The following is a 25186-nucleotide window of genomic DNA, read 5'->3' on the forward strand; positions in this document are numbered from 1 at the left end:
TCTCTGTATAGCTGTTGCACGACCACACACGGCCCATCCCCAACGAAGAGAAGTGGCCCGTCATTGGTCAGTTCTCCAGCATCGGCTCCATGGGATTGGACAAGACCAAGTGGTTGGCAGGGGAGTTCCAGCGCACCCTGACCACCCTGGGCAAATCGTCTCTTCGCCCAGATCCCCCCATGCACTTGGTACGTTCTATAAAACACCCATACTGTACTAGTCCCCCTCTGTGTATACTTAGTTGGTACGTTCCAAAAACCTGCCACTGTAAATCTGTCGTCTCTAACTGGCCACTCTGGAGAGGGTGGCAATCAGGGGCAAGGTCCTCTGTAGCTCAATTGGTAGAGCATGGCGCTTGTAACGCCAGGGGTAGTGGGTTCGATCCCCGGGACCACCCATACGTAAAAATGTATGCACACATGACTGTAAGTCGCTTTGGATAAAAGCGTCTGCGAAATGGCATATTATTATTATTATTATTATTATTTAAGCGGTCTCCATTTTTTTAAATAAAAGAAAAACATTTTTTGGGGGGACTCAGTCAGGGTCTCAACTGACTGTTGAAAGTTTATATAGAAGTATACACAAGGGGCAGTTGCGAAATTTGGTTGTGCATCAACAGTTTTTCTCTAGTTATGTCAGTCACTGACAGTCACTCAATTAGCCCATGTCAGCAATTTTTTTTTAGATTGATAAGTTAGTCTAGCCAGCCATCTAAACCTTGTAGTAATTATGGCCAAATTACAGACCAGGCATGCAGGGCACGTGCCCAGGGGCCCTGACCTCCAGGGGACCCCCATTTGATTTTGTTAGTCACTCTCACTCAGATATCATATTAACATGGCATAAGTCATGGCAAAATGTGCAGAATTGCAGGAAATTAGCTTTTAAACTGCAAAAATGTCTCTCCACCCCATGGCAAAACGTGTAAAATTGCTTGACGTTAGTTATAAAGTTTCAAAATGTTCGCTCCACCCCTTGGCAAAATGTGTAGAATTACAGAAAACTTGCTTTTAAACGGCAACATTTTCTCTCCTCCGTCAAGAAGGGGGCCACTAAAATGTTTTGCCAGCGAGGTGGGGGCCCCCCTCAACAAAATCTCGCTTAGGGCCCCCAAAAGGCTAGAGCTGGCCCTGGTGGCGGTCAACGATTTATATATACACTAAAAATCAAATAAAATCAAATTTTATTTGCCACATGCGCCAAATACAACATGTGTAGACCTTACAGTGAAATGCGTACTTACAAGCCCTTAACCAACAATGCAGTTTTTAAGAAAAATAAAAAAGAGCAAATAATTAAAGAGCAGCAGTAAAATAAAATAACAGTAGGGAGGCTATATACAGGGGGTACCGGTACAGCGTCAATGTGCGGGGGCACCGGTTAGTCGAGGTAATTGAGGTAATATGTACATGTGGGTAGAGTTAAAGTCACTATGCATAGATAATAAACAGAGTAGCAGCAGCGTAAAAGAGGGTGTGGGGTGGGGTGAGGTGGGGACAATGCAAATAGTCCGGGTAGCCATGATTAGCTGTTCAGGAGTCTTAAGGCTTGGGGGTAGAAGCTGTTAAGAAGCCCTTTGGACCTAGACTTGTAGATAGAGTTAAAGAGACTATGCATAAATAATAAATAGAGTAGATGACTGATATTGGGTGCTACTCCTTTCTTGTACTTGATTGATGAATTAAGGTCACTGATTAGTAAGGAACTCCCCTCAGCTGGTTGTCTAGGTCTTAATTGAAATGAAAAACCAAAAACCAGCAGACACTAGGCCCTCCATGGAATGAGTTTGACACCCCTGCCATAGACAATGTTATCGCCCCCCTAGTGGCCATCCAAAATATTGTACATAAAAAGTAGATGGTGCAAGTAACCCTTGCTGGCTGTGCATCTTGTGATGGGTTGTAAATCATCATGGGCTGCAGAGTAACTCTGCTGTCCTCAGAACTGCATATTTATAAATTGATTCACATTTTTTCCTCATCCTCCTCTCTTATTAGGGCTAGGCTACTATATGCGTTGTAGGTAGGTTGCGCATTGCTAGAATAATATGGAAATAGGCCTAGGCCAACTACACATTTCTTTCATAAGCTTTTCTCAGCTGTAGCCTACATTTTCTTTTGAGTCCTCACTAGATTTCTCCTTCTTTGTATTATTTGCTCAATTTCACTTATTGTGGCCTAAAATATTTGTCATTCAAAATAAATCTGTGAATGAGAATAGCATAGACTCAGATTTTCATAATTATTATTCTGAAATGCTGCAACTTTAGGACATTAAACTCTTTTTATTAGAATAGTTTGGAAAATACTCTTCATAACTTTAATTTGTCTTAATGCTTTTATGATATTTCAGTTAGTAGGATTAGGCTTTTGGCCATCTGGTTCGCTATGGCAAGGAAGGATATTTTTTCTGGATTCGCATGCATCATTTCTGTGCTATAATGCTTTGCTCAAATGTAAGGTTTGTTCAAATTTCTCATTTGATTTTATATCTTGCTATTGTTTCTTCTATCTCTCTCATTATTACCTTAGACCTCCCATGTCTCTGGGTTATTCAAAAACAACTTAAAACTTTCTGAGAGAGCCTCTGTTAGATTCATTTTATTGTTTGATCATGAAATAACGCGGCAGGAGAAATCTAGCATGCATTAAACTCAAAGTGGCTTAAAAGGCCATGTCATATTCATATAAAATTGAGAGAAAATAGACATTTGGGTTTCTACGAAAATAAGACACGAGTGTCCGCTATAAAAATTGACTTCGGCTATTGGCCCAGATCATCCGACATTCGAGAGAGAGAAAGAAAAAACATTCTCTGACCGGATATTTTGCGCTGCTTTGATGAGACTCTTACCTCTGTCTACATTTTTCTCTTGCTTTGTGTAAATCTAACATTTTTATTAAAATAGGTATATAGGCAATTTACTCAGAATGTCAACCATACACTGCCCTGCTGTGCACTGCGTTAGCGCCGCTGCCTGATCAAATCTAATCAAATTGTATTGGTCACATACATATATTTAGCAGATGTTATTGCGGGTGTAGCGAAATGCTTGTGTTTCTAGCTACAACAGTGCAGTAGTATCTAACAATACACACAAATCTAAAAGTAGAAGAATGGAATTAAGAAATATATAAATATTAGCAATGTCGGAGTGGCATAGACTAAAATACAGTAGAATACAGTATATACATAGGAGTTGAGTAAAGAAAAATATGTAAATATTCTTAAAGTGGCTAGTGTTCCGTTATTAAAGTTGCCAGTGATTCCAAGTCTATGTATATAGGGCAGCAGCCTCTAAGGTGCAGGGTTGCGTAACTGGGTGGACGCCGCTTAGTGATGGCTATTTAACAGTCTGATGGCCTTGAGATAGAAGCTGTTTTTCAGTCTCTCTGTCCCAGCTTTGATGCACCTGTTCTGACCTCGCCTTCTGGATGATAGCGGGGAGAACAGGCCGTGGCTCGGGTGGTTGTTGTCCTTGATGATCTTTTTGGCCTTCCTGTGACATCGGGTGCTGTAGGTGTCCTGGAGGGCAGGTAGTTTCCCCCTGGTGATGCGTTTGGCAGACCGCACCACCCTCTGGAGAGCCCTGCGGTGCAGTTGCAGTACCAGGCTGTGATACAGCCCGACAGGATGCTCTCAATTGTGCATCTGTAAAAGTTTGTGAAGGTTTTAGGTGCCAAGCCAAATTTCTTCAGCCTTCTGAGGTTGAAGAGGCGCTGTAGCGCCTTCTTCACCACACTGTCTGTGTGGGTGGACCATTTCAGGTTTTCAGTGATGTGTACGCCAAGGAACTTGAAGCTTTCCACCTTCTCCACTGCGGTCCCGTCGATATGGATGGGGCGTGCTCCCCCTGCTGTTTCCTGAAGTCCGCTATTAGCTCCTTTGTTTTGTTGACGTTGAGTGAGAGGTTATTTTCCTGGCACCACTCTCCCAGGGCCCTCACCTCCTCACTGTAGGCTGTCTCGTCATTGTTGGTAATCAGGCCTACTACCATTGTGTCGTCTGCAAACTTGATGATTGAGTTGGAGGCGTCGTGGGTGAACAGGGAGTGCAGGAGGGGGCTGTGTTGAGGATCAGCAAAGTGGAGGTGTTTTTTCCTACCTTCACCACCTGGGTGTGGCCCGTCAGGAAGTCCAGGACCCAGTTGCACAGGGCGGGATTCAGACCCAGGACCCTGAGCTTAATGATGAGCTTGGACGGTACTATGGTGTTGATTGCTGAGCTATAGTCAATGAACAGCATTCTTACATAGGTATTCCTCTTGTCCATATGGGATAGGGCAGTGTGATGGCGATTGCATCGTCTGTGGATCTATTGGGGCGGTATGCAAATTTAAGTGGGTCTAGGGTGTCAGATAAGGTAGAGGTGATATGATCCTTAACTAGCCTCTCAAAGCACTTCATGATGACAGAAGTGAGTGCTACGGGGCGATAGTCATTTAGTTCAGTTACCTTTGTTTTCTTGGGTACAGGAACAATGGTGGACATCTTGAAGGAAGTGTGAACAGCAGACTGGGATAGGGAGAGATTGAATATGTCCGTAAACACTCCAGCCAGCTGATCTGTGCATGCTCTGAGGACGCGGCTAGGGATGCCGTCTGGGCCGGCAGCCTTGCGAAGGTTAACGCGCTTAAATGTCTTACTCACGTCGGCCATGGAGAAGGAAAGCCCACAGTCCTTGGTAGTGGGCCGCGTCGGTGGCACTGTGTTATCCTCAAAGCGGGTGAAGAAGTTGTTTAGCTTGTCCGGAAGCAAGACGTCGTTTCCCTTTGTAGTCCGTGATTGTCTGTAGACACTGCCACATACGTCTCGTGTCTGAGCCGTTGAATTGCGACTCCACTTTGTCTCTGTACTGACGTTTTGCCTGTTTGATTGCCTTACGGAGGGAATAACTACAATGTTTGAATTCGGCCATATTCCCAGTCACCTTGCCATGATTAAATGCGGTGGTTCGCGCTTTCAGTTTTGCGCGACTGCTGCCATCTATCCACGGTTTCTGGTTTGTGTAGGTTTTAATAGTCACGGTGGGTACAACATCTCCTAAACACTTCCTGATGAACTTCGTCACCGTATCCGTGTATTCGTCGATGTTATTCTCGGAGGGTACCTGGAACATATCCCAGTCGGCGTGATCAAAACAATCTTGAAGCATGGATTCCGATTGGTCAGACCAGCGTTGAATAGACCTTAGCACGGGTACTTCCTGTTTGAGTTTCTGCCTATAGGAAGGGAGGAGCAAAATGTTGTGATCAGATTTGCCGAAGGGAAGGTGGGGGAGGGCCTTGTAGGCATTTTGAAAAGTTTAATAGCAATGGTCCAATGTTTTCTCAGAGCGAGTACTACAGTCAATGTGTTGGTAGAACTTCGGTAGCGTTTTCCTCATGTGCTTTGTTAAAATCCCCAGCTACAGTAAATGCGGCCTCAGGATATGTGGTTTCCAGTTTGCATAAAGTCCAGTGTAGTTCTTTGAGGGCCATCGTGGTATCGGCTTGAGGGGGAATATACATGGCTGTATATATTACCTCCCAAGAGAATTATCTTGGGAGGGAATACGGTCGGCATTTGATTGTGAGGTATTCTAGGTCGGGTGAACAAAAGGACTTGAGTTTCTGTATGTTATCACAATCACACCATGAGTAGTTAATCATGAAACATACACCCCTGCCTTTCTTCTTCCCGGAGAGTTCTTTATTCCTGTCTTTGTGATGTACTGAGAACTCAGATGGCTGTATGGACGAAGACCGTATATCCTGAGAGAGCCATGTTTCCGTGAATCAGAGTATGTTACAATCCCTGATGTCTCTCTGGAAGGAGATCCTCGCCATGAGCTCGTCTACTTTATTATACAGAGACTGAACATTAGTGAGTAATATAGTCGGAAGCGGTGGATGGTGTGCACGCCTCCTGAGTCGGACTGGAAGTCCACTCAGAATACCTCTTCTCTGCCGGTGGCGTTTTGGATCAGCCTCTGGAATCATTTAAATTGCCCTGGTGGGTACGAACAAAAGATCCAATTCGGGAAAGTCGTAATGCTGGTGAGTTACCGCCGCTCTGATATCCAAAAGTTATTTCCGGCTGTATGTAATTTCTGGGCTAATAATGTATGAAATAACACACAACAAAACAAAATACTGCAAAGTTGCTAGAAGCAGAGCTGACATATCTGTCGGCGCCATCTTACTGGCGGGGTAATTGTTTGAGTAATTGGTTGAAATTGTTTTTTTTTTACTTGTCCATTCGGACAACTGAAATCTATATAGCCCCGGACAAGCCTTAATGTCGAGCCCTGCCATGTCAGCATTTGTCTTTTAGATTGGTAAGTTAGTCTAGCGGCCAGCTATCTAAAATTGTAGTAAGCATGGTCGAATTACCGACTGGGGGGGCCCATTGATCATCTTATATCATAATAAAAACTGCAAACATTTGTCTCTACCCTATGGCAAAATGTGTAGAATTGCAGGAAATTAGCTTTAAAACTGAAAATGTTTCTCTCAGCCCCATGTCAAAGTGAGTAGAATTGCTTGTGTGGGTAAGGATGTGGGTACGCAGACCCACGAGCCACCGCGGACCCTCATGATGAGTTCCAATTTTGTGTGGCCCCCACCTCCATCAAAGTTGCCCATCCCTGCCTTAATAAATACTTTTAAATTATATTATGTAAGCTAAATATAAAAATATAAAAAACATGAACAAATATATTAAAACATTTTAGTTAAAGTATAATTTTTGGAAATTACTAATGTTACTGTCCCCACTACAACAACAACATACTTAAATACATTTAATTTTGTCCTTGCTATGGTGGACTGCTTCAGCTGGGGAGTGCCAATATGGCCGACTTGTGGCTTCAAAGCTTCTCAATGGCCAATACATAGCATCAGCAATCCAGTCTTTATATACATCACTGGTAGCAGTACAGTGCTTTAAAACCACACCTGCAAATATTATAAAAGTTACTGTATCCACTCAAGACTTAGGTGCCTAAGTTAAAAGAACAGCATTGTGCTAGAGGAGCACTCAACACACCATTAAGCAGCACTCAACCAACCAATGTCTGTTACACTGTCACTCAAATGCATCTTCTCTATGTCTTTCCTTTCATTCTCTCTTTTTCCTGCTAGTCAGAACTATAAGATTATGTGAGAGGATGACAGAATGCATCTAATTGGGAAGGGTGTTATTTTATCATAGAGTAATGAATCTGCACCTGTGCGTGTCTCTCTCTCTTCTTTCTCTCCTGTCTATTTTCTTTATTTCTCTCTCTCTCTCTCTCTCTCTCTCTCTCTCTCTCTCTCTCTCTCTCTCTCCCTCTCTTTCTCTCCTCTCTCTCTCTCTCGCTCTCTTTCTCTTCTCTCTCTCTCTCGCTCTCTTTCTCTTCTCTCTCTCTCGCTCTCTTTCTCTCCTCTCTGTCTCTCGCTCTCTTTCTCTCTCTCTCGCTCTTTCTCTCCTCTCTCGCTCTCGCTCTCTTTCTCTCCTCTCTCTCGCTCTTTCTCTCCTCTCTCGCTCTTTCTCGCCTCTCTCACTCTCTCTCTCTCTCGCTCTCTTTCTCTCCTCTCTCTCTCTATCACTCTCTTTCTCTCTCTCTCTCTCTCTCTCTCCATCCCCCCCTTCTACCGTAGTTTCCAAGTAGACAGTGTTTCAGAATTCATGGGCAGTGCAGCATATTTAGGTTTTGGAAAAAGTAAATGCAAAACATTATTGAATTCAAACGATCTGTTTACAGGTCCACAACAATTTGCTATTGTTTTTGTCGTTCAGAAACGATCAGATACAACAAATGTCACTGCAAAAGAAAACATTCTGCTAACACCTCCAAAGACATTTGATTAAGTTTGCCATTGCCTTTAGATACTGTCTTGGCCTAATTCCAATATTTCCAAAGTATACAGAAAATAAAGGCGTTATTGTCACCATAAAAGGTGAATGATGTGCGTTTTTAAGGCGGAGTTATAATGCTTGTTCACGCGAGCACAGTTTTACGTATGTCGGATTTATAACGGGAAACGTGTATGTATGGCATGTGGCAAGTTTATAAATCGAGATATTTTTGTGCGTGCGCAGTCTTTTCAGAAATGGTGCATGGAGATATTTTGTGTAACATTTTGCCACCATTTATAAATGATGCCCCTGGCCTTTATTAACTCGGGGTCCCCGCTGATTTCATTAAAACTAGCATTCAGACGAGGTGTGTGTATATGTGTGTTAGAGAGGGCGTGGGTGGACTCGTTGGGTGGTTGGTTGTTGGTGTGTGCGTACGTGCTGTATGTTAGTCTCCTTGTTTGTGCGAGCTCAGGCACAATCTGTGTGTGTGTGTGAGGACATTTCCCCTGTTGTCCAACCCACCACAGTACCTGACAGAAATATATCGGCATATTTCATCTCTGTTCTACATATTGTTGTTTACTAGTGATTATGCAAAGCACAACAGTCCCAGTCTGTTCATGTCCTTCCCTTGGAAGGACATGAAATTGAAAGCAGACAAGTGACTGCTGTAGGCTACTTACTGCAAATGCACCAACAACACAATTTTCCATATCGTCATTCTCCTATTGTATGGTGTTTGTATTGTAGCGTTCAGGAACATCAACAATTATTCACGACCATGATTCGGAAATAACTGAAATGATAATGTAGAAACATTACCATTGTGTGATCAGGGTATGTGCAGTTTTATAATATTGTTGTATACAATGCCTTCATAAAGTATTCACACCCCTTGACTTTTTCCACATTTTGTTGTGTTACAGCCTGAATTTAAAATGGATTAAACTTAGATTTTCTTTAACTGGCATACACACAATACCCCATAATGTCAAAGTGGAATTGTTATTATTATTATTTTCTACAAAGAATACAAAATGAAAAGCAGAAATGTTTTAATATTGTTTAACATGATTTGGTAATGACTACCCCATCTCTGTACCCCACACATACAATTATCTGGAAGGTCCCTCAGTCGAGTAGTGAATTTCAAACACAGATTCAATCACAAAGACCAGGGAGGTTTTCCAATGGTTCGCAAAGAAGTGCACCTATTGATAGATGGGTAAAAAAAAAGCTAACTTTAAATATATTCCTTTGAGCATGGTGAAGTTATTAATTACACTTTGGATGGTGTATCAATACACCCAGTCACTACAAAGATAAAGGTGTCCTTCCTAACTGAGTTGCCGGAGAGGAAGGGAAACCGCTCAGGGATTTCAACATGAGGCCAATGGTGACTTTAAAACAGTTTAATGGCTGTGATTGTATAAAACTGAGGATGGATCAACAACATTGTAGTTACTCCACAATACTAACCTAATTGACAAAGCAAAAACAGGTTTTTAGACATTTTTGCAAATGTATTACAAATAAAAAACTGAAATATAACATTTACATAACTATTCAGACCCTTTACTCAGTACTTCGGCAGCGACTACAGCCTTGAGTGTTCTTGGGTATGACTCTACAAGCTTTGCACACCTGTATTTGGGGAGTATCTCCTATTCTTCTCTGCATATCCTCTCAAGCTCTGTCAGGTTGGATGGGGAGTGTTGCTGCATAGCTATTTTCAGGTCTCTCCAAAGATGTTCGATCGGGTTCAAGTCCGGGCTCTGGCTGGGGCACTCAAGGACATTCAGAGACTTGTCCAGAAGCCACTCCTGCGTTGTCTTGGCTGTGTGCTTTGGGTCGTTGTCCTGTTGGAAGGTGAACCTTCGCCCCAGTCTGAGGTCCTGAGCGCACTGGAGAAGGTTTTCATCAAGGATCTCTGTCTTTTGCTCTGTTCATCTTTGCCTCCATCCTGACTAGTCTCCCCAGTCCCTGCCGCTGAAAAACATCCCCACAGCATGATGCTGCCACCACCATGCTTCACCGTAGGGATGGTGCCAGGATTCCTTCAGACATGACGCTTGGCATTCAGGCCAAAGAGTTCAATCTTGGTTTCATCAGACCAGATAATCTTGTTTCTCATGGTCTGAGAGTCTTTAGGTGCCTTTTGGCAAACTCCAAGCAGGCTGTCATGTGCCTTTTTACTGAGGAGTGGCTTCCGTCTGGCCACTCTACTATAAAGGCCTGATTAGTGGAGGGCTGCAGAGATGGTTGTCCATCTGGAAGGTTCTCCCATCTCCACAGAGGAACTCTAGAGCTCTGTCAGAGTAACCATCAGGTTCTTGGTCACCTCCCTGACCAAGGCCCTTCTCCCCCGATTGCTCAGTTTGGCTGGGTGGCGAGTTCTAGTAGGAGTCTTGGTGATTCCAAACTTCTTCCATTTAAGAATGATGGAGGGCACTGTGTTCTTGGGGACCTTCAATGCTGCAGACATTTTTTGGTACCCTTCCCCAGATCTATGCCTCGACACAATCCTGTCTCGGAGCTCTACGGACAATTCCTTCGGCCTCATGGCTTGGTTTTTGATGTGACATGCATTGTCAACTGTGGGACCTTTTATAGACAGTTGTGTGCCTTTTCCAAATCATGCCCAATCAATTGAATTTATCACAGGTGGACTCCAATCAAGTTATAGAAACATCTCAAGGATGATCAATGGAAACATGATGCACCTGAGCTCAAGTTCGAGTCTCATATCAAAGGATCTGAATACTTATGTAAATAAGGTATGTTTTTTATTTTTAATACATTTGCCAAAAAAAAAGAGAAGGTTTTTGCTTTGTCATCATGGGGTATTGTGTGTAGATTGCTGAGGATTATTATTATTTAAATCCATTTTAAAATAAGGCTGTAACGTGACAAAATGTGGGAGAAGTCTAGGGGTCTGAATACTTTCCAAAGGCACTATATATATATATATATATATATATATATATATATATATATATATATTTTTTGTACTAATGTTAGAGTATTTTTTGTAGGTCGTAGAGAAAAAAAGTACAAATCCATTTTAATCCCACTTTGTCACACCACAAAGGCACTATGTTATATCACTTCCATGCAGCAGTTCAATAAAATGTCTTCCTAGGGATGTTAATAGAGAATTTGTCCCTGTGATGGTCTGTGTCCCATTGATTGGTGTCTCTACTGGATCTTTCAGCAAATGTCAGCTGAAAGTCACGGCTCCACACTGAGTCTCACCCCCTGTGACTGTTTCATACCAGACAGATGGACAGAGACAGAGACATTATGCCGTCTAAGAATAGGCCTAGATAGACAGACCTAGCTCAACCTTGCCTATTTATTACCTAGTGTGTGTCTCTTAAGTGTGTGTGTGCATGTTGTAAGTGTGCGTGCGTGTGCGTGAGCTTGCACACTCCTATGTGTCTGTGTGTGTGCGTTTGTGACTCACTCTAACTGTGAGGGTTGTTGAGGTTACGATACGTAAAGTGAAGAGAGAGACCCCTGTATTCATCTGGTCATACAGTCATATACTGGTCATATACTCTCTGTTGGGAGCTCGTTAGTGAAGATCAAAACATGGCTGCTTTCCTGGAGGATGAGGAGGTTATGGTCTGATTGATTTACATGTGAGGTGAGCCTGTTCTTTGTTCCCCAGCCAGGTATTTGATACATGGTGAACATGTTTTTCTATATTCCCCAGGTATTTGATACGTGGTGTGCTAACATGTGTTCCATCTTCCACAGGTCTACCCGTCAGTGGACGATGTGAGGACCAGTCTGGAGGGGTATCCAGGTAAAGATTCAGCCACACTCACACCTTGCAACACTATCTCACTTTCTCCTGTTCCTGTCCTCTTGCCTCAAAGCTTACAGTGGTGTTGTGAGTGAGTAAGCTTTACTGTAGTTATCAGAACCAGGTGCAGACAGGATTGTAGTCCTATGACATTGTTATCAATGCAATATGAAAGTTTCACAAAGGCTTTAATGTAGTATTGTAGTTCTTGACAGCATCATCGAAGCGTTATGATGTTGTTATGAAGGCTTTATGACATTGTTACAAAGGTTTTATGAACTAACAGTGTAATTTTCATTCCAGCCGGTGGCTCTCTACCCTACAGCATCCAGACAGCTCAGAAACAACTCTGGCTCCACAGCTACTTCCAGTAAGTCTAACTATTCTACTCTACTCTACACTACTACCACAGATAGAACAAGGAGCCAGATGTTTCACCAGATGTATAAATCTGAAGCGTCCGTTTGGAATTTTTGTCATTGAAGAAAATCATAAAACAATAATCTGTTACGAACAGAGTGCACTAAGTTTTGTAGACATGACCCTTTGCCAAAGTTTCAAGAAATTGTGTTGGTTATTAGGAGTGCAAGGGCGGATTGAGTTAGGGTGCACTTCACAGAGAAGGCATTCCCTAACAGAAATACAAACACATGCTAGAATGCGCACCTCCTTGTTTGTTCTGCCCACTATGCTTCATTTGCTTCCATTGAAAACGACACAATGAACTATCTTGGGTTGGTTATAAATATCTTTGCTACGACTCTCTTTGACTAGTTAGGAAAGAGACCGGTTGTTCTCTAAATGCTAGCTACCTACATAGCAACGTGGCGAGCTGGATGAAAGCAAAACAGAAGAGCGTAAATGTCTCGCCAGTGATCACGTAATGTCAACATATTGTCAACATTTACGTACTTCCTTTCATATCATGCTGGGTCACTAAATATTTGACTAACACCGTTATGCCCAGCTTTTGTCTTGGAGGTCTGCAGGGCTGGTTTGCTTCTCCTGATTTGATTGCGTAAATAAAGTCACTGATAATAGATAATTGGCTCACAGCTAATTTAATGAACTAGAGGTGTTTGGTTTATATGACGTAGCTCACTGGGAGCCCATGTGGAGTAGGTTTACAGTGCATTCGGAAATAAAAAAATAAAAAAACTATCGTATTTACTACACCGACTAATTCAAGGGTTTTTCTTTATTTTTAAAATTTTCTACATTGTAGAATAATAGTGAAGACATCAAAACTATGAAATAACACATACGGAATCATGTAGTAACCAAACAAGTGTTAAACAAATAAAAATATATGTTATATTTGAGATTCTTCAAATAGACCATGACACAACCTCCAGACATTCCGGAGACGTCTTAACGCGCTAACATTTGTTTGCTGGGTGGATCCTGCATCTCGCCCCAGCCTCACAGCTGGGAGGGGGCAAGAAGTTGGCCTTGGGGGGGACTGAGGTCCCTGGCGACGCAGCAGTCTGCCAAGGCCATGCCTGTAGGGAAGCAGTCTTATGCTGCACACGCAGCAAGTATCCACCCCTGTAAGCCTAAGGGAGGTAAGAAGGGTTGACCAACCTAGGGCGCAGCCTTGGCAGCTGAGGAGGATAGTGTGCAGGACCTAAGGCTCTCTACCCTACCCCCTCTCTTCAGGTTTAACGTTTGCTACTCCTTCCCCTCTCCGAGTTCTCGCAGCAGTGGGAAGGCAGGGCTGCGTTAAGACAAAACCCTATTTTCTTTAGTTTTTGATCCCCACGAGTGCCTCCCTCCCTCAGGCTCTCCCCCCCCGGCGCCTTCTCAGATTTTTCAGCCAGGGGCAGAAGTCAGCATGTCAGCCATCCCTCCGGTCTCACCGACACACGGAGCACGACGGCAGTCTGTCTTTCACCATCCACTGTGGCCCTTTTCCCCTTGCCTATGGCCTTTTGCCTCTGTCTGCTATGGCGAGAGCTACCACAGTCAAGCCAGCTCTGGTATGCGCTGCTTCGTTTTTTGTACCAGATGGCACTGCTAAACTACACAACAAGGCAGGGGAATCCTAACCATTTTCGCTTCCTGTTCTACAGGAGAGCAGGTTTCCAGGGCTCACTGTTAAACCCCCTCAGCACTTTTTAGGATTCTGAGGGGCGTTTTTCCCTCCACATGGCAAAGGTGACTAGGATCTGTTATGTAGAACACTCCATTGAGCTATAGATCAGTCAGTATAGTCATTCCTTACTATACTTTCTAGGTCTGGGAGGGGGCTCATTGTCCAGTACGCATCTACTTGGATTGTTGGAGAGATCAGGCAAGTATGTTGTGCTATTCGGCGATGTCCTACCGGATATTATATTGATTTATAATGGCAAGGGTGATAGCCTTCGGAGGGGCCTGGAAGGGCCCTCCTACAGAGGAGTTTACCTCTTGGGCACTGTTTTTGGGACATATGTCTTTAAACTGAGATTTGTGTGCAATGTATTGGGCTTTCCCTCACTTTGTTCTGAGTTTTTTTCCCCGATGGGTTGTTTCTGCACCTTCTTGGCGCATACTCCCTCAGTTTCGGGATCTCTGAGGTTTGCTGATGATGGGACTACCCTGGCTTTGGAGAGCATGTCTTTGTGATACTGGAGTTGGCCATATCCCCACATGTGAGATATACAGTGCATTCGGAATTTATTCAGACCTCTTCTCCTTTTCCACATTTTGTTATGTTACAGCCTTATTCTAAAATTGATTACATTATTTTTTTCCCTCAATCTACACACAATACCCCATAATGACAAAGCAAAAACAGGTACCTTATTTACATAAGTATTCAGACCCTTTTGCTATGAGTCTCGAAATTGAGCTCAGGTGCATCCTGTTTCAATTGACCATCCTTGAGATGTTTCTACAACTTGATTTGAGTCCACCTGTGGTAAATTCAATTGAAAGGCACACACCTGTCTAAATAAGGTCCCACAGTTGACAGTGCATGTCAGAGCAAAAACCAAGCCATGAGATCGAAGGAATTGTCCGTAGAGCTCCGAGACAGGATTGTGTTGAGGTACAAATCTGGGGAAGGGTCAAAAAAATGTCTACAGCATTGAAGGTCCCCAAGAACACAGTGGCCTCCATCATTCTTAAATGGAAGAAGTTTGGAAACACCAAGACTCTTCCTAGAGCTGGCCGCCCGGCCAAACTGAGCAATTTGGGGAGAAGGGCCTTGGTCAGGGAGGTGACCAAGAACCTGATGGTCACTCTGACAGAGCTCCTCTGTGGAGATGGGAGAACCTTCCAGAAGGACAACAATCTCTGCAGCACTCCACCAATCAGGCCTTTATGAAAGTGGCCAGATGGAAGCCACTCCTCAGTAAAAGGCACATGACAGCCCGCTTGGAGTTTGCCAGAAGGCACCTAAAGGACCCTGACCATGAGAAACAAGATTCTCTGGTCTGATGAAACCAAGATTGCTCTTTGGCCTGAATGCCAAGCGTCACGTCTGGAGGAAACCAGGCACCGCTCATCACCTGGCCAATACCATCCCTACGGTCAAGCATGGTGGTGGCAGCATCATGCTGTGGGGATGTTTTTCAGCGGCAAGGACTGGGAGACTAGTCAGCATCGAGGGAAAGATGAACGGAGCAAAGTACAGAGAGATCCTTGATGAAAACTTGCTCCAGAGCGCTCAGGACCACAGACTGGGGTGAAGGTTCATCTTCCAACAGGACAACGACCCTAAGCACACATCCAAGACAACGCAAGAGTGGCTTCGGGACAAGTCTCTGAATGTCCTTGAGTGGCCCAGCCAGAGCCCGGACTTGATCCCGATCAAACATCTCTGGAGAGACCTGAAAATAGCTGTGCAGCGACGCTCCCCATCCAACCTGACAGAGCTTGAGAGAATCTGCAGAGAAGACTGGGAGAAACTCCCCAAATACAGGTGTGCAACGCTTGTAGCGTCATACACAAGAAGACAAGGTACTGAGTAAAGAGTTAGAATACTTATGTAAATGTGATATTTCAGTTTCTTGTTTTTATCCATTTGCAAACATTTCTAAAAACCTGTTTTTGCTTTGTCATTATGGGGTATTTTGTGTAGGTTGACGAGGGGAAAAAACTATTGAATCCATTTTAGAATGAGGCTGTAACGTAACAAAATGTGGAAAAAGTCAAGGGACCTGAATACCTTCCAAATTCACTGTAGAAAGAAATCATTGAAAGAGAACTTAAGGTTACTTGCGTAACCCCAGTTTTATGATATTATGAGTGCGATATCTCACCACATTCCCCTGCTTGCAAGAGTGCGAGGAAGAGTTGCATGCTTGAGAATAACCAGAGGCCCCAACAACTCCTTGGGTGTCATTGAGGCATCCAGGGGGTCCACTTTTTCTTTGTTCGTTAAGATGGATAAGCTCAGCCAAAGTGCCCTTTCTTCAGGATAAAAATTAAATGGAGCTAAACAGAGGTGGAAAATCTGGTTCAGTCTGCTTTCCACCAGACACTGGGAGATTAATTCACCTTTCAGCAGGAAAATAACCTAAAACACAAGGCAAATCTATACTGGAGTTGATTACCAAGAAGAAAGTAAATGTTCATGATTGGCCTAGTTACAGTTTTGACTTAAATTTTCTTAAATCTATGGCAAGACTTGAAAATGGTTGTCTCGCAATGATCATCAACTAATTTGACAGAGCTGGAAGGATTTTGAAAAGAATAATGGGCAAATGTTGCACATTCCAGGGGTGGAATGCTCTTAGAGACGTACCCAGAAAGACTCTCAGCTGTAATCGTGCTAAAGGTGCTTCTACAAAGTATTGACTCGGGTGTGAATACTTATGTAAATTTGATATTTCTGTATTTCATTTTCAATAAATTAGCATACACTTCTAAAAACATGTTTTTACTTTGTCATTATGGGGTATTGTGTGTAGATATGTGCAGATTTTATTTATTTAATCCATTTTGAATTTAGGCTGTAACACAACAAAATGTGGAATAAGTCAAGGGATACTTCTACCCAGAGCAAATGATGTACTTAGGTTTTTTTTGTGTATGCGTGTGTCTAGCCGCTGGCAAGCTGAGACGACGGGGAGGAGTCATGCCATGCCGCACATCAAGACCTACATGAGGGCTTCGCCAGACTTCACACAACTAGCCTGGTTCCTTGTCACAAGGTTAGAGGCCTGATTTTGTGTGTGTGTATGTGTGTGTGTTACGAACCCAGTGGCTTTAAACGTCTAGGGTGGATGGACATGAGACCCGTAACATAATTAATGCGAATTAGAAGCGTGACATGGAACAGTGAGAACAAAAACTACACGACAACCATAAACTACCGTCAAACATAAAAGGTTTATTTTTGAACACACGGTAAAGGTTTGGGAAAAAGGGCTGAGCAGGACCCAATAAATGAAACAATAGTGTAAAACACCCCTAAACTGATCTTGCCTGCCTCAAGAACCGCTAAGCTACTGCTAATCATACAAAAGTACAGTGGGTGGTCCGCTCAGGTCTAACTAGTGTTTTTAGACAGTTTTCTTCCTACGGGTAATGTACGGCCAAGGGCAACTTGCTTAAATTCCCCTTTTCCCAGAAACACACAAAATTACCAAACAGAGTAACCAGCAACTTAGTGAGTACACAAAACACCACAGTATCCATACTCACATACAGAAATTAGTCTCTAACAAAATTACCAAACAGAGTAACCAGCAACTTAGTGAGTACACAGGACACCACAGTATCCATACTCACATACAGAAATTAGTCTCTCTTAACAAACACAGCTGACTGGCTTTTAAACAATGGGATGTGTGATTGAAAAACCAGAAACAGGTGGTGCAATGCAGAGGAATGTTCACTGATTGGTCCACCTTAGCAATCAGCAGACACCCCAACGACCACCAATCAGGAACATACAGGACACCTGTGATTAGGGCAGAAGGAGAGGAAAAACACAAAAAGACACAGGATACCTGTATCCGTAACAGTGTGTGTGTGTGTGTGTGTGTGTGAAGAGTCTCAAGAGTCATATGACTGCAAACTCAAGACAAAAGCAGTTGCCTAGGAACACCCCCTTACCAGCCGAAAGGGGAACAATTTGTGTCTTAGAGTCACAGAGCTATTGTTTAACCAGACACACACACACTCACTCTGTAAACGGATGCCCAGTTAAGTGCATTGTTTCCCCAAAAGGCTGTTGATGTTTTGATGTTTTGGGGATGACCCTGATAATTTCCACATGAAAAGACCGGAAAAACCTTGAAGTAAAATCGCTGACGTCAACACCTCATCCTGTGATTGTTGTTGATTTATTTTACTTCATGATCAACACCACCACTCGTTCACTCTGTTTTTATTCCTCAGTTATTTATGATCACACCGCTCTGATCCTTCTCCTGAAAAACTCATCTTCCTCTCAGATCTGCCAATAGAGTCTAGCAGTCTAGAGAGGAGTGATATGTTTATGTGCTCTGCTATCTGCACTTATCTCCCCATGTACTGATAGAACCATTACAAACAAGGCTGTATATTTACCCATCATATTCTGTCAATGGTACCCTATCTCTATGGGCTATAGTTCCCTGTCATTTCAGAGCTGTTTGCCTAGCAGCTAAATGGTAACCTTACTCTGTGATTCCTCACGAAACTAGAACAAAAAAAGACATTTAATCCATAGAAGGGTCCTTTGGAGGAAGGATTGTTGACATATATGTGACATTTGTATCTTAAGGCATAATTGAGAAATAATTATTTGAAGTTGTAACATTTTGGCTGTACCCAGGCCTCCTTTAAGACTCCACATTGTTTCATCTGTAGGTGCTACAATGCAAAAATGTGTGTCATATGAAGCTTTACGGCTTCCTCTGTAATATGAGTAGTATTTTGATTTCAATGACAATTTTCTTTAAAAAAAAATGTATATAGAAAAATATAAACATGAATATAGAAAATATACCATATACTCCGCAAAGCACAAGAAGTATGAATGCTCTGACTTCTGCGGAGGCAGCATCGCAGTAAATGCTGTACGGCCACTGCAGATGTCGAATTGACCATGCAGAGCCTTTGTATTGTATCATTGCACATCCTGCAAATCACCAACCGAGGGCGACCATTTTCACATTCACTCTGTTAGTAATTGTTAAAAATTGGATCATAACTCTAAAAGTAGCAGAAAGCCCGTTCCTAAAATTGCACTCAATGAGCTGTATAAGGCCATAACCAAACAGCAAAACGCTCATCAAGAGGCAGCGCTCCTAGTGGCCGGGGACTTTAATACAGGGAAACTTAAATCTGTTCTACCTCATTTCTACCAGCATGTTAAATGTGCAACCAGAGGAAGAAAAACTCTAGACCACCTTTACTCCACACACAGAGACGGGTACAAAGCTCTCCCTCCATTTGGCAAATCTGATCATAATTATATCCTCCTGATTACTACTAAAGCAGGAAGCACCAGTGACTCGGTTAATAAGGAAGTGGTCAGATGACGCAGATGCTAAGCTGCAGGACTGTTTTGCTAGCACAGACTGGAATATGTTCTGGGATTCTTCCGATGGCATTGAGGAGTACACCACATCAGTTACTGGCTTCATCAATAAGTGCATCGATGACGTCGTCCCCACAGTGACCATACGTACATACCCCAACCAGAAGCCATGAATTACCGGCAACATTCGCACTGAGCTAAAGGGTAGAGCTGCCGCTTTCAAGGAGCGGGGCTCTAACCTGGACGCAAAAGAAATCCCGCTATGCCCTCAGACAAACCATCAAACTTGCATACCGCCCCAACAGATCCACAGATGATGCAATCTCTATTGCACTCCACACTGCCCTTTCCCACCTGGACATGAGGAACACCTACGTGAGAATGCTATTCAAATCAAATCAAATCAAATTTTATTTGCCACATGCACCGAATACAACAGGTGTAGACATTACTGTGAAATGCTTACTTACAGCCCTTAACCAACAATGCATTTATTTTTTTATAAAAAAATACAACAAAACAACAACAACAAAAAAAATATATTTGGCATGGGTCTTCACATCTTCAAAAAGTTATACAGCTGCACCATCGAGAGCATCCTGACTGGTTGCATCACTGCCTGGTATGGCAACTGCTCGGCCTCTGAACGCAAGGCACTACAGAGGGTAGTGCATAGGGCCCAGTACATCACTGGGGCCAAGCTCCCTGCCATCCAGGACCTCTATACCGGGTGGTGTAAGAGGAAGGCCCTAACAATTGTCAAAGACTCCAGTCACATAGACTGTTATCTCTGCTACCGCACGGCAAGCGGTACCGGAGCGCCAAGTCTAGGTCCAAAAGGCTTCTTAACAGCTTCTACCCCCAAGCCGTAAGACTCCAAAACAGCTAATCATGGCTACCCGGACTATTTGCATTGTCCCCCCCACCCCACCACACCACACCCAACCCCACCCCCTCTTTTACACTGCTGCTACTCTGTTTATTATCTATGCATAGTCACTTTAATTCTACCCACATGTACATATTACCTCAATTACCTTGACTAACTGGTGCCCCCCGCACATTGACTCTGTATCGGTACCCCCTGTGTATAGCCTCGCTACTATATATTTTTTACTTACCTATTTTTTACTTAACACTTTTTTTCTTAAAACTGCATTGTTGGTTAAGGGCTTGTAAGTAAGCATTTCACTGTAAGGTCTACACCTGTTGTATTCGGCGCATGTGGCAAATAAAATTTGATTTGAGAATTGACAAATTAGCCAAATAGAAAAATGTATATTTTCAATATTCATGTTTATATTGTTCAATATTTATAACTTAATGTAAGAAAATTGTTATATTAATCAAAATACTGCTGATAGCAAGCAGTGAAGCTTAATATTACACCCATTTTTGCTTTGTGGGACATTCCACGAAATGGGTGCCTTTTGCGTCCCTTTGATATTTGAAGTATAAGTTATGCGCCAATATTGCATTTTAAAAGCTTGTTATATTAAATGAAGTGGACTTTAATATAAACCACATGGAGAATTCAATAAATCAGATGTTTTATATAAATAAAGGCTTGCCAAAGTGCCAGAATTCTGCATTTTGACTTCACTCCATCAACCCTGTGTCACTTCTAGGAAGATTTCCACCCACTTAATCCAAAAATGTATCCAAGTTTCACCATCATTGTATAGGCCTAGTTATTTAGCTGCTTTGACTGTTATTTCTGAAGGTTATTATTTATATTCATGTGATTAGTGAAGCATTTACGTCTGTCCCTCAATTTCAGGCCAACCCTGTTATGCAAACAATTTACCCCTTTTAATAATGGACCATTTAGTTAAATGATTCACAGCAGGTTACATGATTTGGGTCTTCTGAACAGCATGGTGGAAAAGGAAGTAACTTCTCTCTCTTTTTGGGCTATTTATAGTTGTTTTATCATCTTTGGGTGAGGTGGTTGAGCTTAACATGTCAACCCTGTTCACTCAATTAATGTTAGGATAACTTTAATTTGATTACACTTTCATTATGTGTGGAACATATGTATAATAACTTTTTTAATAAACACCATGTGGTCACATGCTCTTCACCATATGAGGACTAATGGCCGCGCTTCACCTAAAACCTCAACCCTGTTATCGTCAACCCTGTTATCGTCAACCCTGTCAGTTTGACACAAGGGATACTTGATCAATGAGAAAATGTTGGATTTATCTCAAACATGCTTTTAAATAATATACTGAACAAAAATATAAACGCAACATGCAACAATTTCAACGATTTTACTGAGTTACAGTTCATATAAGGAAATCAGTCAATTGAAATAATCTGGCTTCTCTACGGCCTCTGCATGATGAATCATCAACGCTCAGGGTGGGGACAGACAACCCATCTCAGTATGGAGCGCAGTTCACAATGCATGTAGACCGATCATCTCATCATGGTAACTTTTTTTCATGTGACAGGTAGGCCTACATTTGCTGCAGCCTAGTCTATGCTACAGTAATATAAAGACTGAATGCGCGTCTAATTAACCCATCTCCATCTGGTTTTCGGCTTATTTTTTTATTGTAAAGATATATTTTTTTAAACTGCAGCTGCAGAGTTTTAAACCAGCCTATCACTCGAATATCGTTGATTTAAATCAGTGAACACTCTCTCGCAGTCTTTCTCTCTCTCCATCAACTCCATTCAAATTGCATTTAAAATAGATCATCCTGTTTTAGATTGATACAGTGCATTCGGAAAGTATTCAGACCTCTTCCCTTTTTCCACATTTTGTTATGTTACAGCCTTATTCTAAAATTGATTCAATTATTTAGTTTCCTCATCAATCTACACACAATACACCATAATGACAAAGCGAAAACAAGTTTTTAGAAATGTTTGCACATTTATTAAATGTAAAAAAAACTATACCTTGTTTGGACATGATTTGGGAAGGCACACACCTGTCTATGTAAGGTCCCACAGTTTACAGTGCATGTCAGAGCAAAATCAAAGCCATGAGGTCGAAGGAATTGTCCATAGAGCTCCAAGACAGGATTGTATCGGCACAGATCTGGGGAAGGGTACCAAAATATTTCTGCAGCATTGAAGGTCCCCAAGAACACAGTGGCCTCCATCATTCTTAAATGGAAGAAGTTGGAACCACCAATAATCTTCCTAGTGCTGGCCACCTGGCAAAATTCAGCATTCGGGGGAGAAGGGCCTTGGTCAGGGAGGTGACCAAGAACCCGATGGTCACTCTGACAGAGCTCCAGAGGTCCTCTGTAGAGATGGGAGAACCTTCCAGAAGGACAACCATCTCCGCAGCACTCCACCAATCAGGACTTTATGGTAGAATGGCCAGACAGAAGCCACTCCTTAGTAAAAGGCACATGACAGCCAGCTTGGAGTTTGCCAAAAGGCACCTAAAGGACTCTCAGACCATGAGAAACAAGATTCTCTGGTCTGATGAAACCAAGATTGAACTCTTTGGCCTGAATGCCAAGCGTCACGTCTGGAGGAAACCTGGCACCATCCCTACGGTGGAAGCATGGTGGTGACAGCATCATGCTGTGGGGATGTTTTTCAGCGGCAGGGACTGGGAGACTAGTCAGGATCGAGGGAAAGATGAACGGTGCAAAGTACAGTGAGATCCTTGATGAAAACCTGCTCCAGAGCGCTCAGGACCTCAGACTGGGGCGAAGGTTCACCTTCCAACAGGACAATGACCCTAAGCACACAGCCAAGACATCACAGGAGTGGCTTCGGGACAAGTCTCTGAATGTGTCCTTGAGTGGCCAAGCCAGAGCCCGGACATGAACCCGATCCAACATTTCTGGAGAGACTTGAAAATAGCTGTGCAGCGACGCTCCCCATCCAACCTGACAGAGTTTAAGATTATCTGGAGAGAAGAATGGGAGAAACTCCCCAAATACAGGTGTGCCAAGCTTGTAGTGTCATACCCAAGAAGACGAGGCTGTAATCGCTGCTTTTTTTTAATACATTTGCAAACATTTCTAAAAACCTATTTTTTGCTTTGTCATTATGGGGTATTGTGTGTAGATTGATGAGGAAAAAAACGTTTGAATCAATTTTAGAATAAGGCTGTAACATAACAAAATGTGGAAAAAGTCAAGGGGCCTGAATACATTCCGAATGCACTGTATATAACACTATATATAATGTCCTAGCCTACCTCTTTCAGGTAATAATTTACATTCAATGCAGTATTAGCCTTATATTTAGCTAATTAATGATGGATTATGCATAATAAGCTTATAACTTATAGGCTCTGTCTCTTGCGCAAAATGCACACACCTGTACTCTGCTGGCCTCTCTCCTTAAAACACACTCCTTAGCTCTTGGAGTCCCATGCAGGAAAAACTAGACTAGAATTTTAGCATTTCTTATACCAATAGACTATTTGAAGAGGGAGCCAAGCTCTTGTTTGCTGAATGTTAAATACAGCAGCCAATAGAACTCACAGGTAGTTTGAAAGAAGAGCGAACTCACGATGGCGGTATGCTATAGCAGTTATTTATTCAGACCCATAACCATTTGATCTTCGTGAAGAGTAGTGAAAGCCTTCTGCATCTTATTGTAGTCCTATATTATTCAAGGATGAAATTAGAATGATGCAGATAAGGGCAAGGCAATTTATTTCATTTAACTGTTGAAAACGAGGAAGGAATGAACCAACACTGGAAAGAGAAAGAGGAGGTAGGCTAATAACATTAGGGGAAATAATGAAAGGTGTATATATGTGTCTAATAATGTGTCTTCTAAATTATACAATTAGGCCCTATTATATTTCAAAATTAAAATCAAATTCGCTAGCCTATACTTGTAACTTTGTAGGCCGTATGTGCCGCACCAAAATGTCATGTTCTCTCCCTGCTTTATTATGGTTTGAACGATGTGCGTAATTCCAGTCCATGTAATATAGATGAGGCTACTGGAGCTAGTTTCATTTATTTACCCAAGAGAGCATATAGCTAGCTACATCTATGGGCTTTTATTTTTTTTCTGTCGTGTGAAATGTGCAGTAGCCTATATATCAATAATGAATTGGATAACGGCACAATCATTTGGGCTTTGGGCTTGGGCTCATTAAATGTCTATAATGTAGGGCTCATCAGGCTCAGCTATCATCAGGCTTGAATTTTCTATCAAAGCTCTAGTCAAATCCAGACATAGACCTATTTACATTTACATTTACATTTTAGTCATTTAGCAGACGCTCTTATCCAGAGCGACTTACAGTTAGTGCATACATTTATTTTATTTTTTTCATACTGGCCCCCCGTGGGAATCGAACCCACAACCCTGGCATTGCAAACGCCATGCTCTACCAACTGAGCTACATCCCTGCCGGCCATTCCCTCCCCTACCCTGGATGACGCTGAGCCAATTGTGCGCCGCCCCATGGGTATTTATATGCTTTATAATGCTTTTGAATGACACTTCCGGTTTTGGCTGGAAATACCGGGTTACCTAGGAGAAAAGTGATTTATTTTCGGGATGGAACATTTGTAAAACACCAGGAAAATATTCAATCCTAGTTGCCTGGTAATGTGTCTCTCGAATCTTGGAATGTTCTCAAACCATTACTGTCCATGATATCGGAAAGGGTACGGATTCCACATTTGGACCATTGGGGGGATGCAAAAGGCTGCCCTCCAGATCGTAAGGCATTATTGTGAGGCATTATGTGCATGCCATTTTAATTCCCAGTTACGTTGTTTGTCAAATTTGCGGCAAACAAATTGTCAGCAAAAATAGGACCAAAGCGTAGTTTACATTGTTTAACACTAGAACGGCTAAAGCGGTCATTCTGACTGCTCATTAAACTTTATTTTTGTATTACTCTGGCATTTAAAAGGCCCCCCTCCATCCTTGACTTTTCCTAAACAAGTTTATATAACACACTGCCGTTGTTAGAATCTTAATATCACAAACAGAACTGGAGTTATAACCAGTTTTATGAGGGCATTACATTGTTTTTATGGTTTTCCCCCGTTGCCCCTCCTTCTCCCGACAGTGGAATGTGCTGTTCCCACTTGATAATCACCCTGATAATTGCCTCAACTGAACCTAAACTATACCAAA

The 25186-nt window shown here is 42.5% G+C and overlaps 1 protein-coding gene across 2 annotated transcripts in view; it reads left to right on the forward strand.

The window, feature by feature from the left end:
- The window catches only part of tdp1 (tyrosyl-DNA phosphodiesterase 1), an 85044-nt gene that overhangs the window by 17436 nt on the left and 42422 nt on the right, over positions 1 to 25186 (forward strand). For both annotated transcript variants that reach the window (XM_041848276.2, XM_041848275.2), the window contains exons 10-13: positions 12 to 188; positions 11589 to 11637; positions 11941 to 12007; positions 16671 to 16778. In XM_041848276.2, the coding sequence (XP_041704210.2) occupies positions 12 to 188; positions 11589 to 11637; positions 11941 to 12007; positions 16671 to 16778 (401 nt within the window). The remainder of the gene's footprint in view (positions 1 to 11; positions 189 to 11588; positions 11638 to 11940; positions 12008 to 16670; positions 16779 to 25186) is intronic.

Source organism: Coregonus clupeaformis, chromosome 25 (genome assembly GCF_020615455.1).
Source record: "Coregonus clupeaformis isolate EN_2021a chromosome 25, ASM2061545v1, whole genome shotgun sequence".
Taxonomy (NCBI): domain Eukaryota; kingdom Metazoa; phylum Chordata; class Actinopteri; order Salmoniformes; family Salmonidae; genus Coregonus; species Coregonus clupeaformis.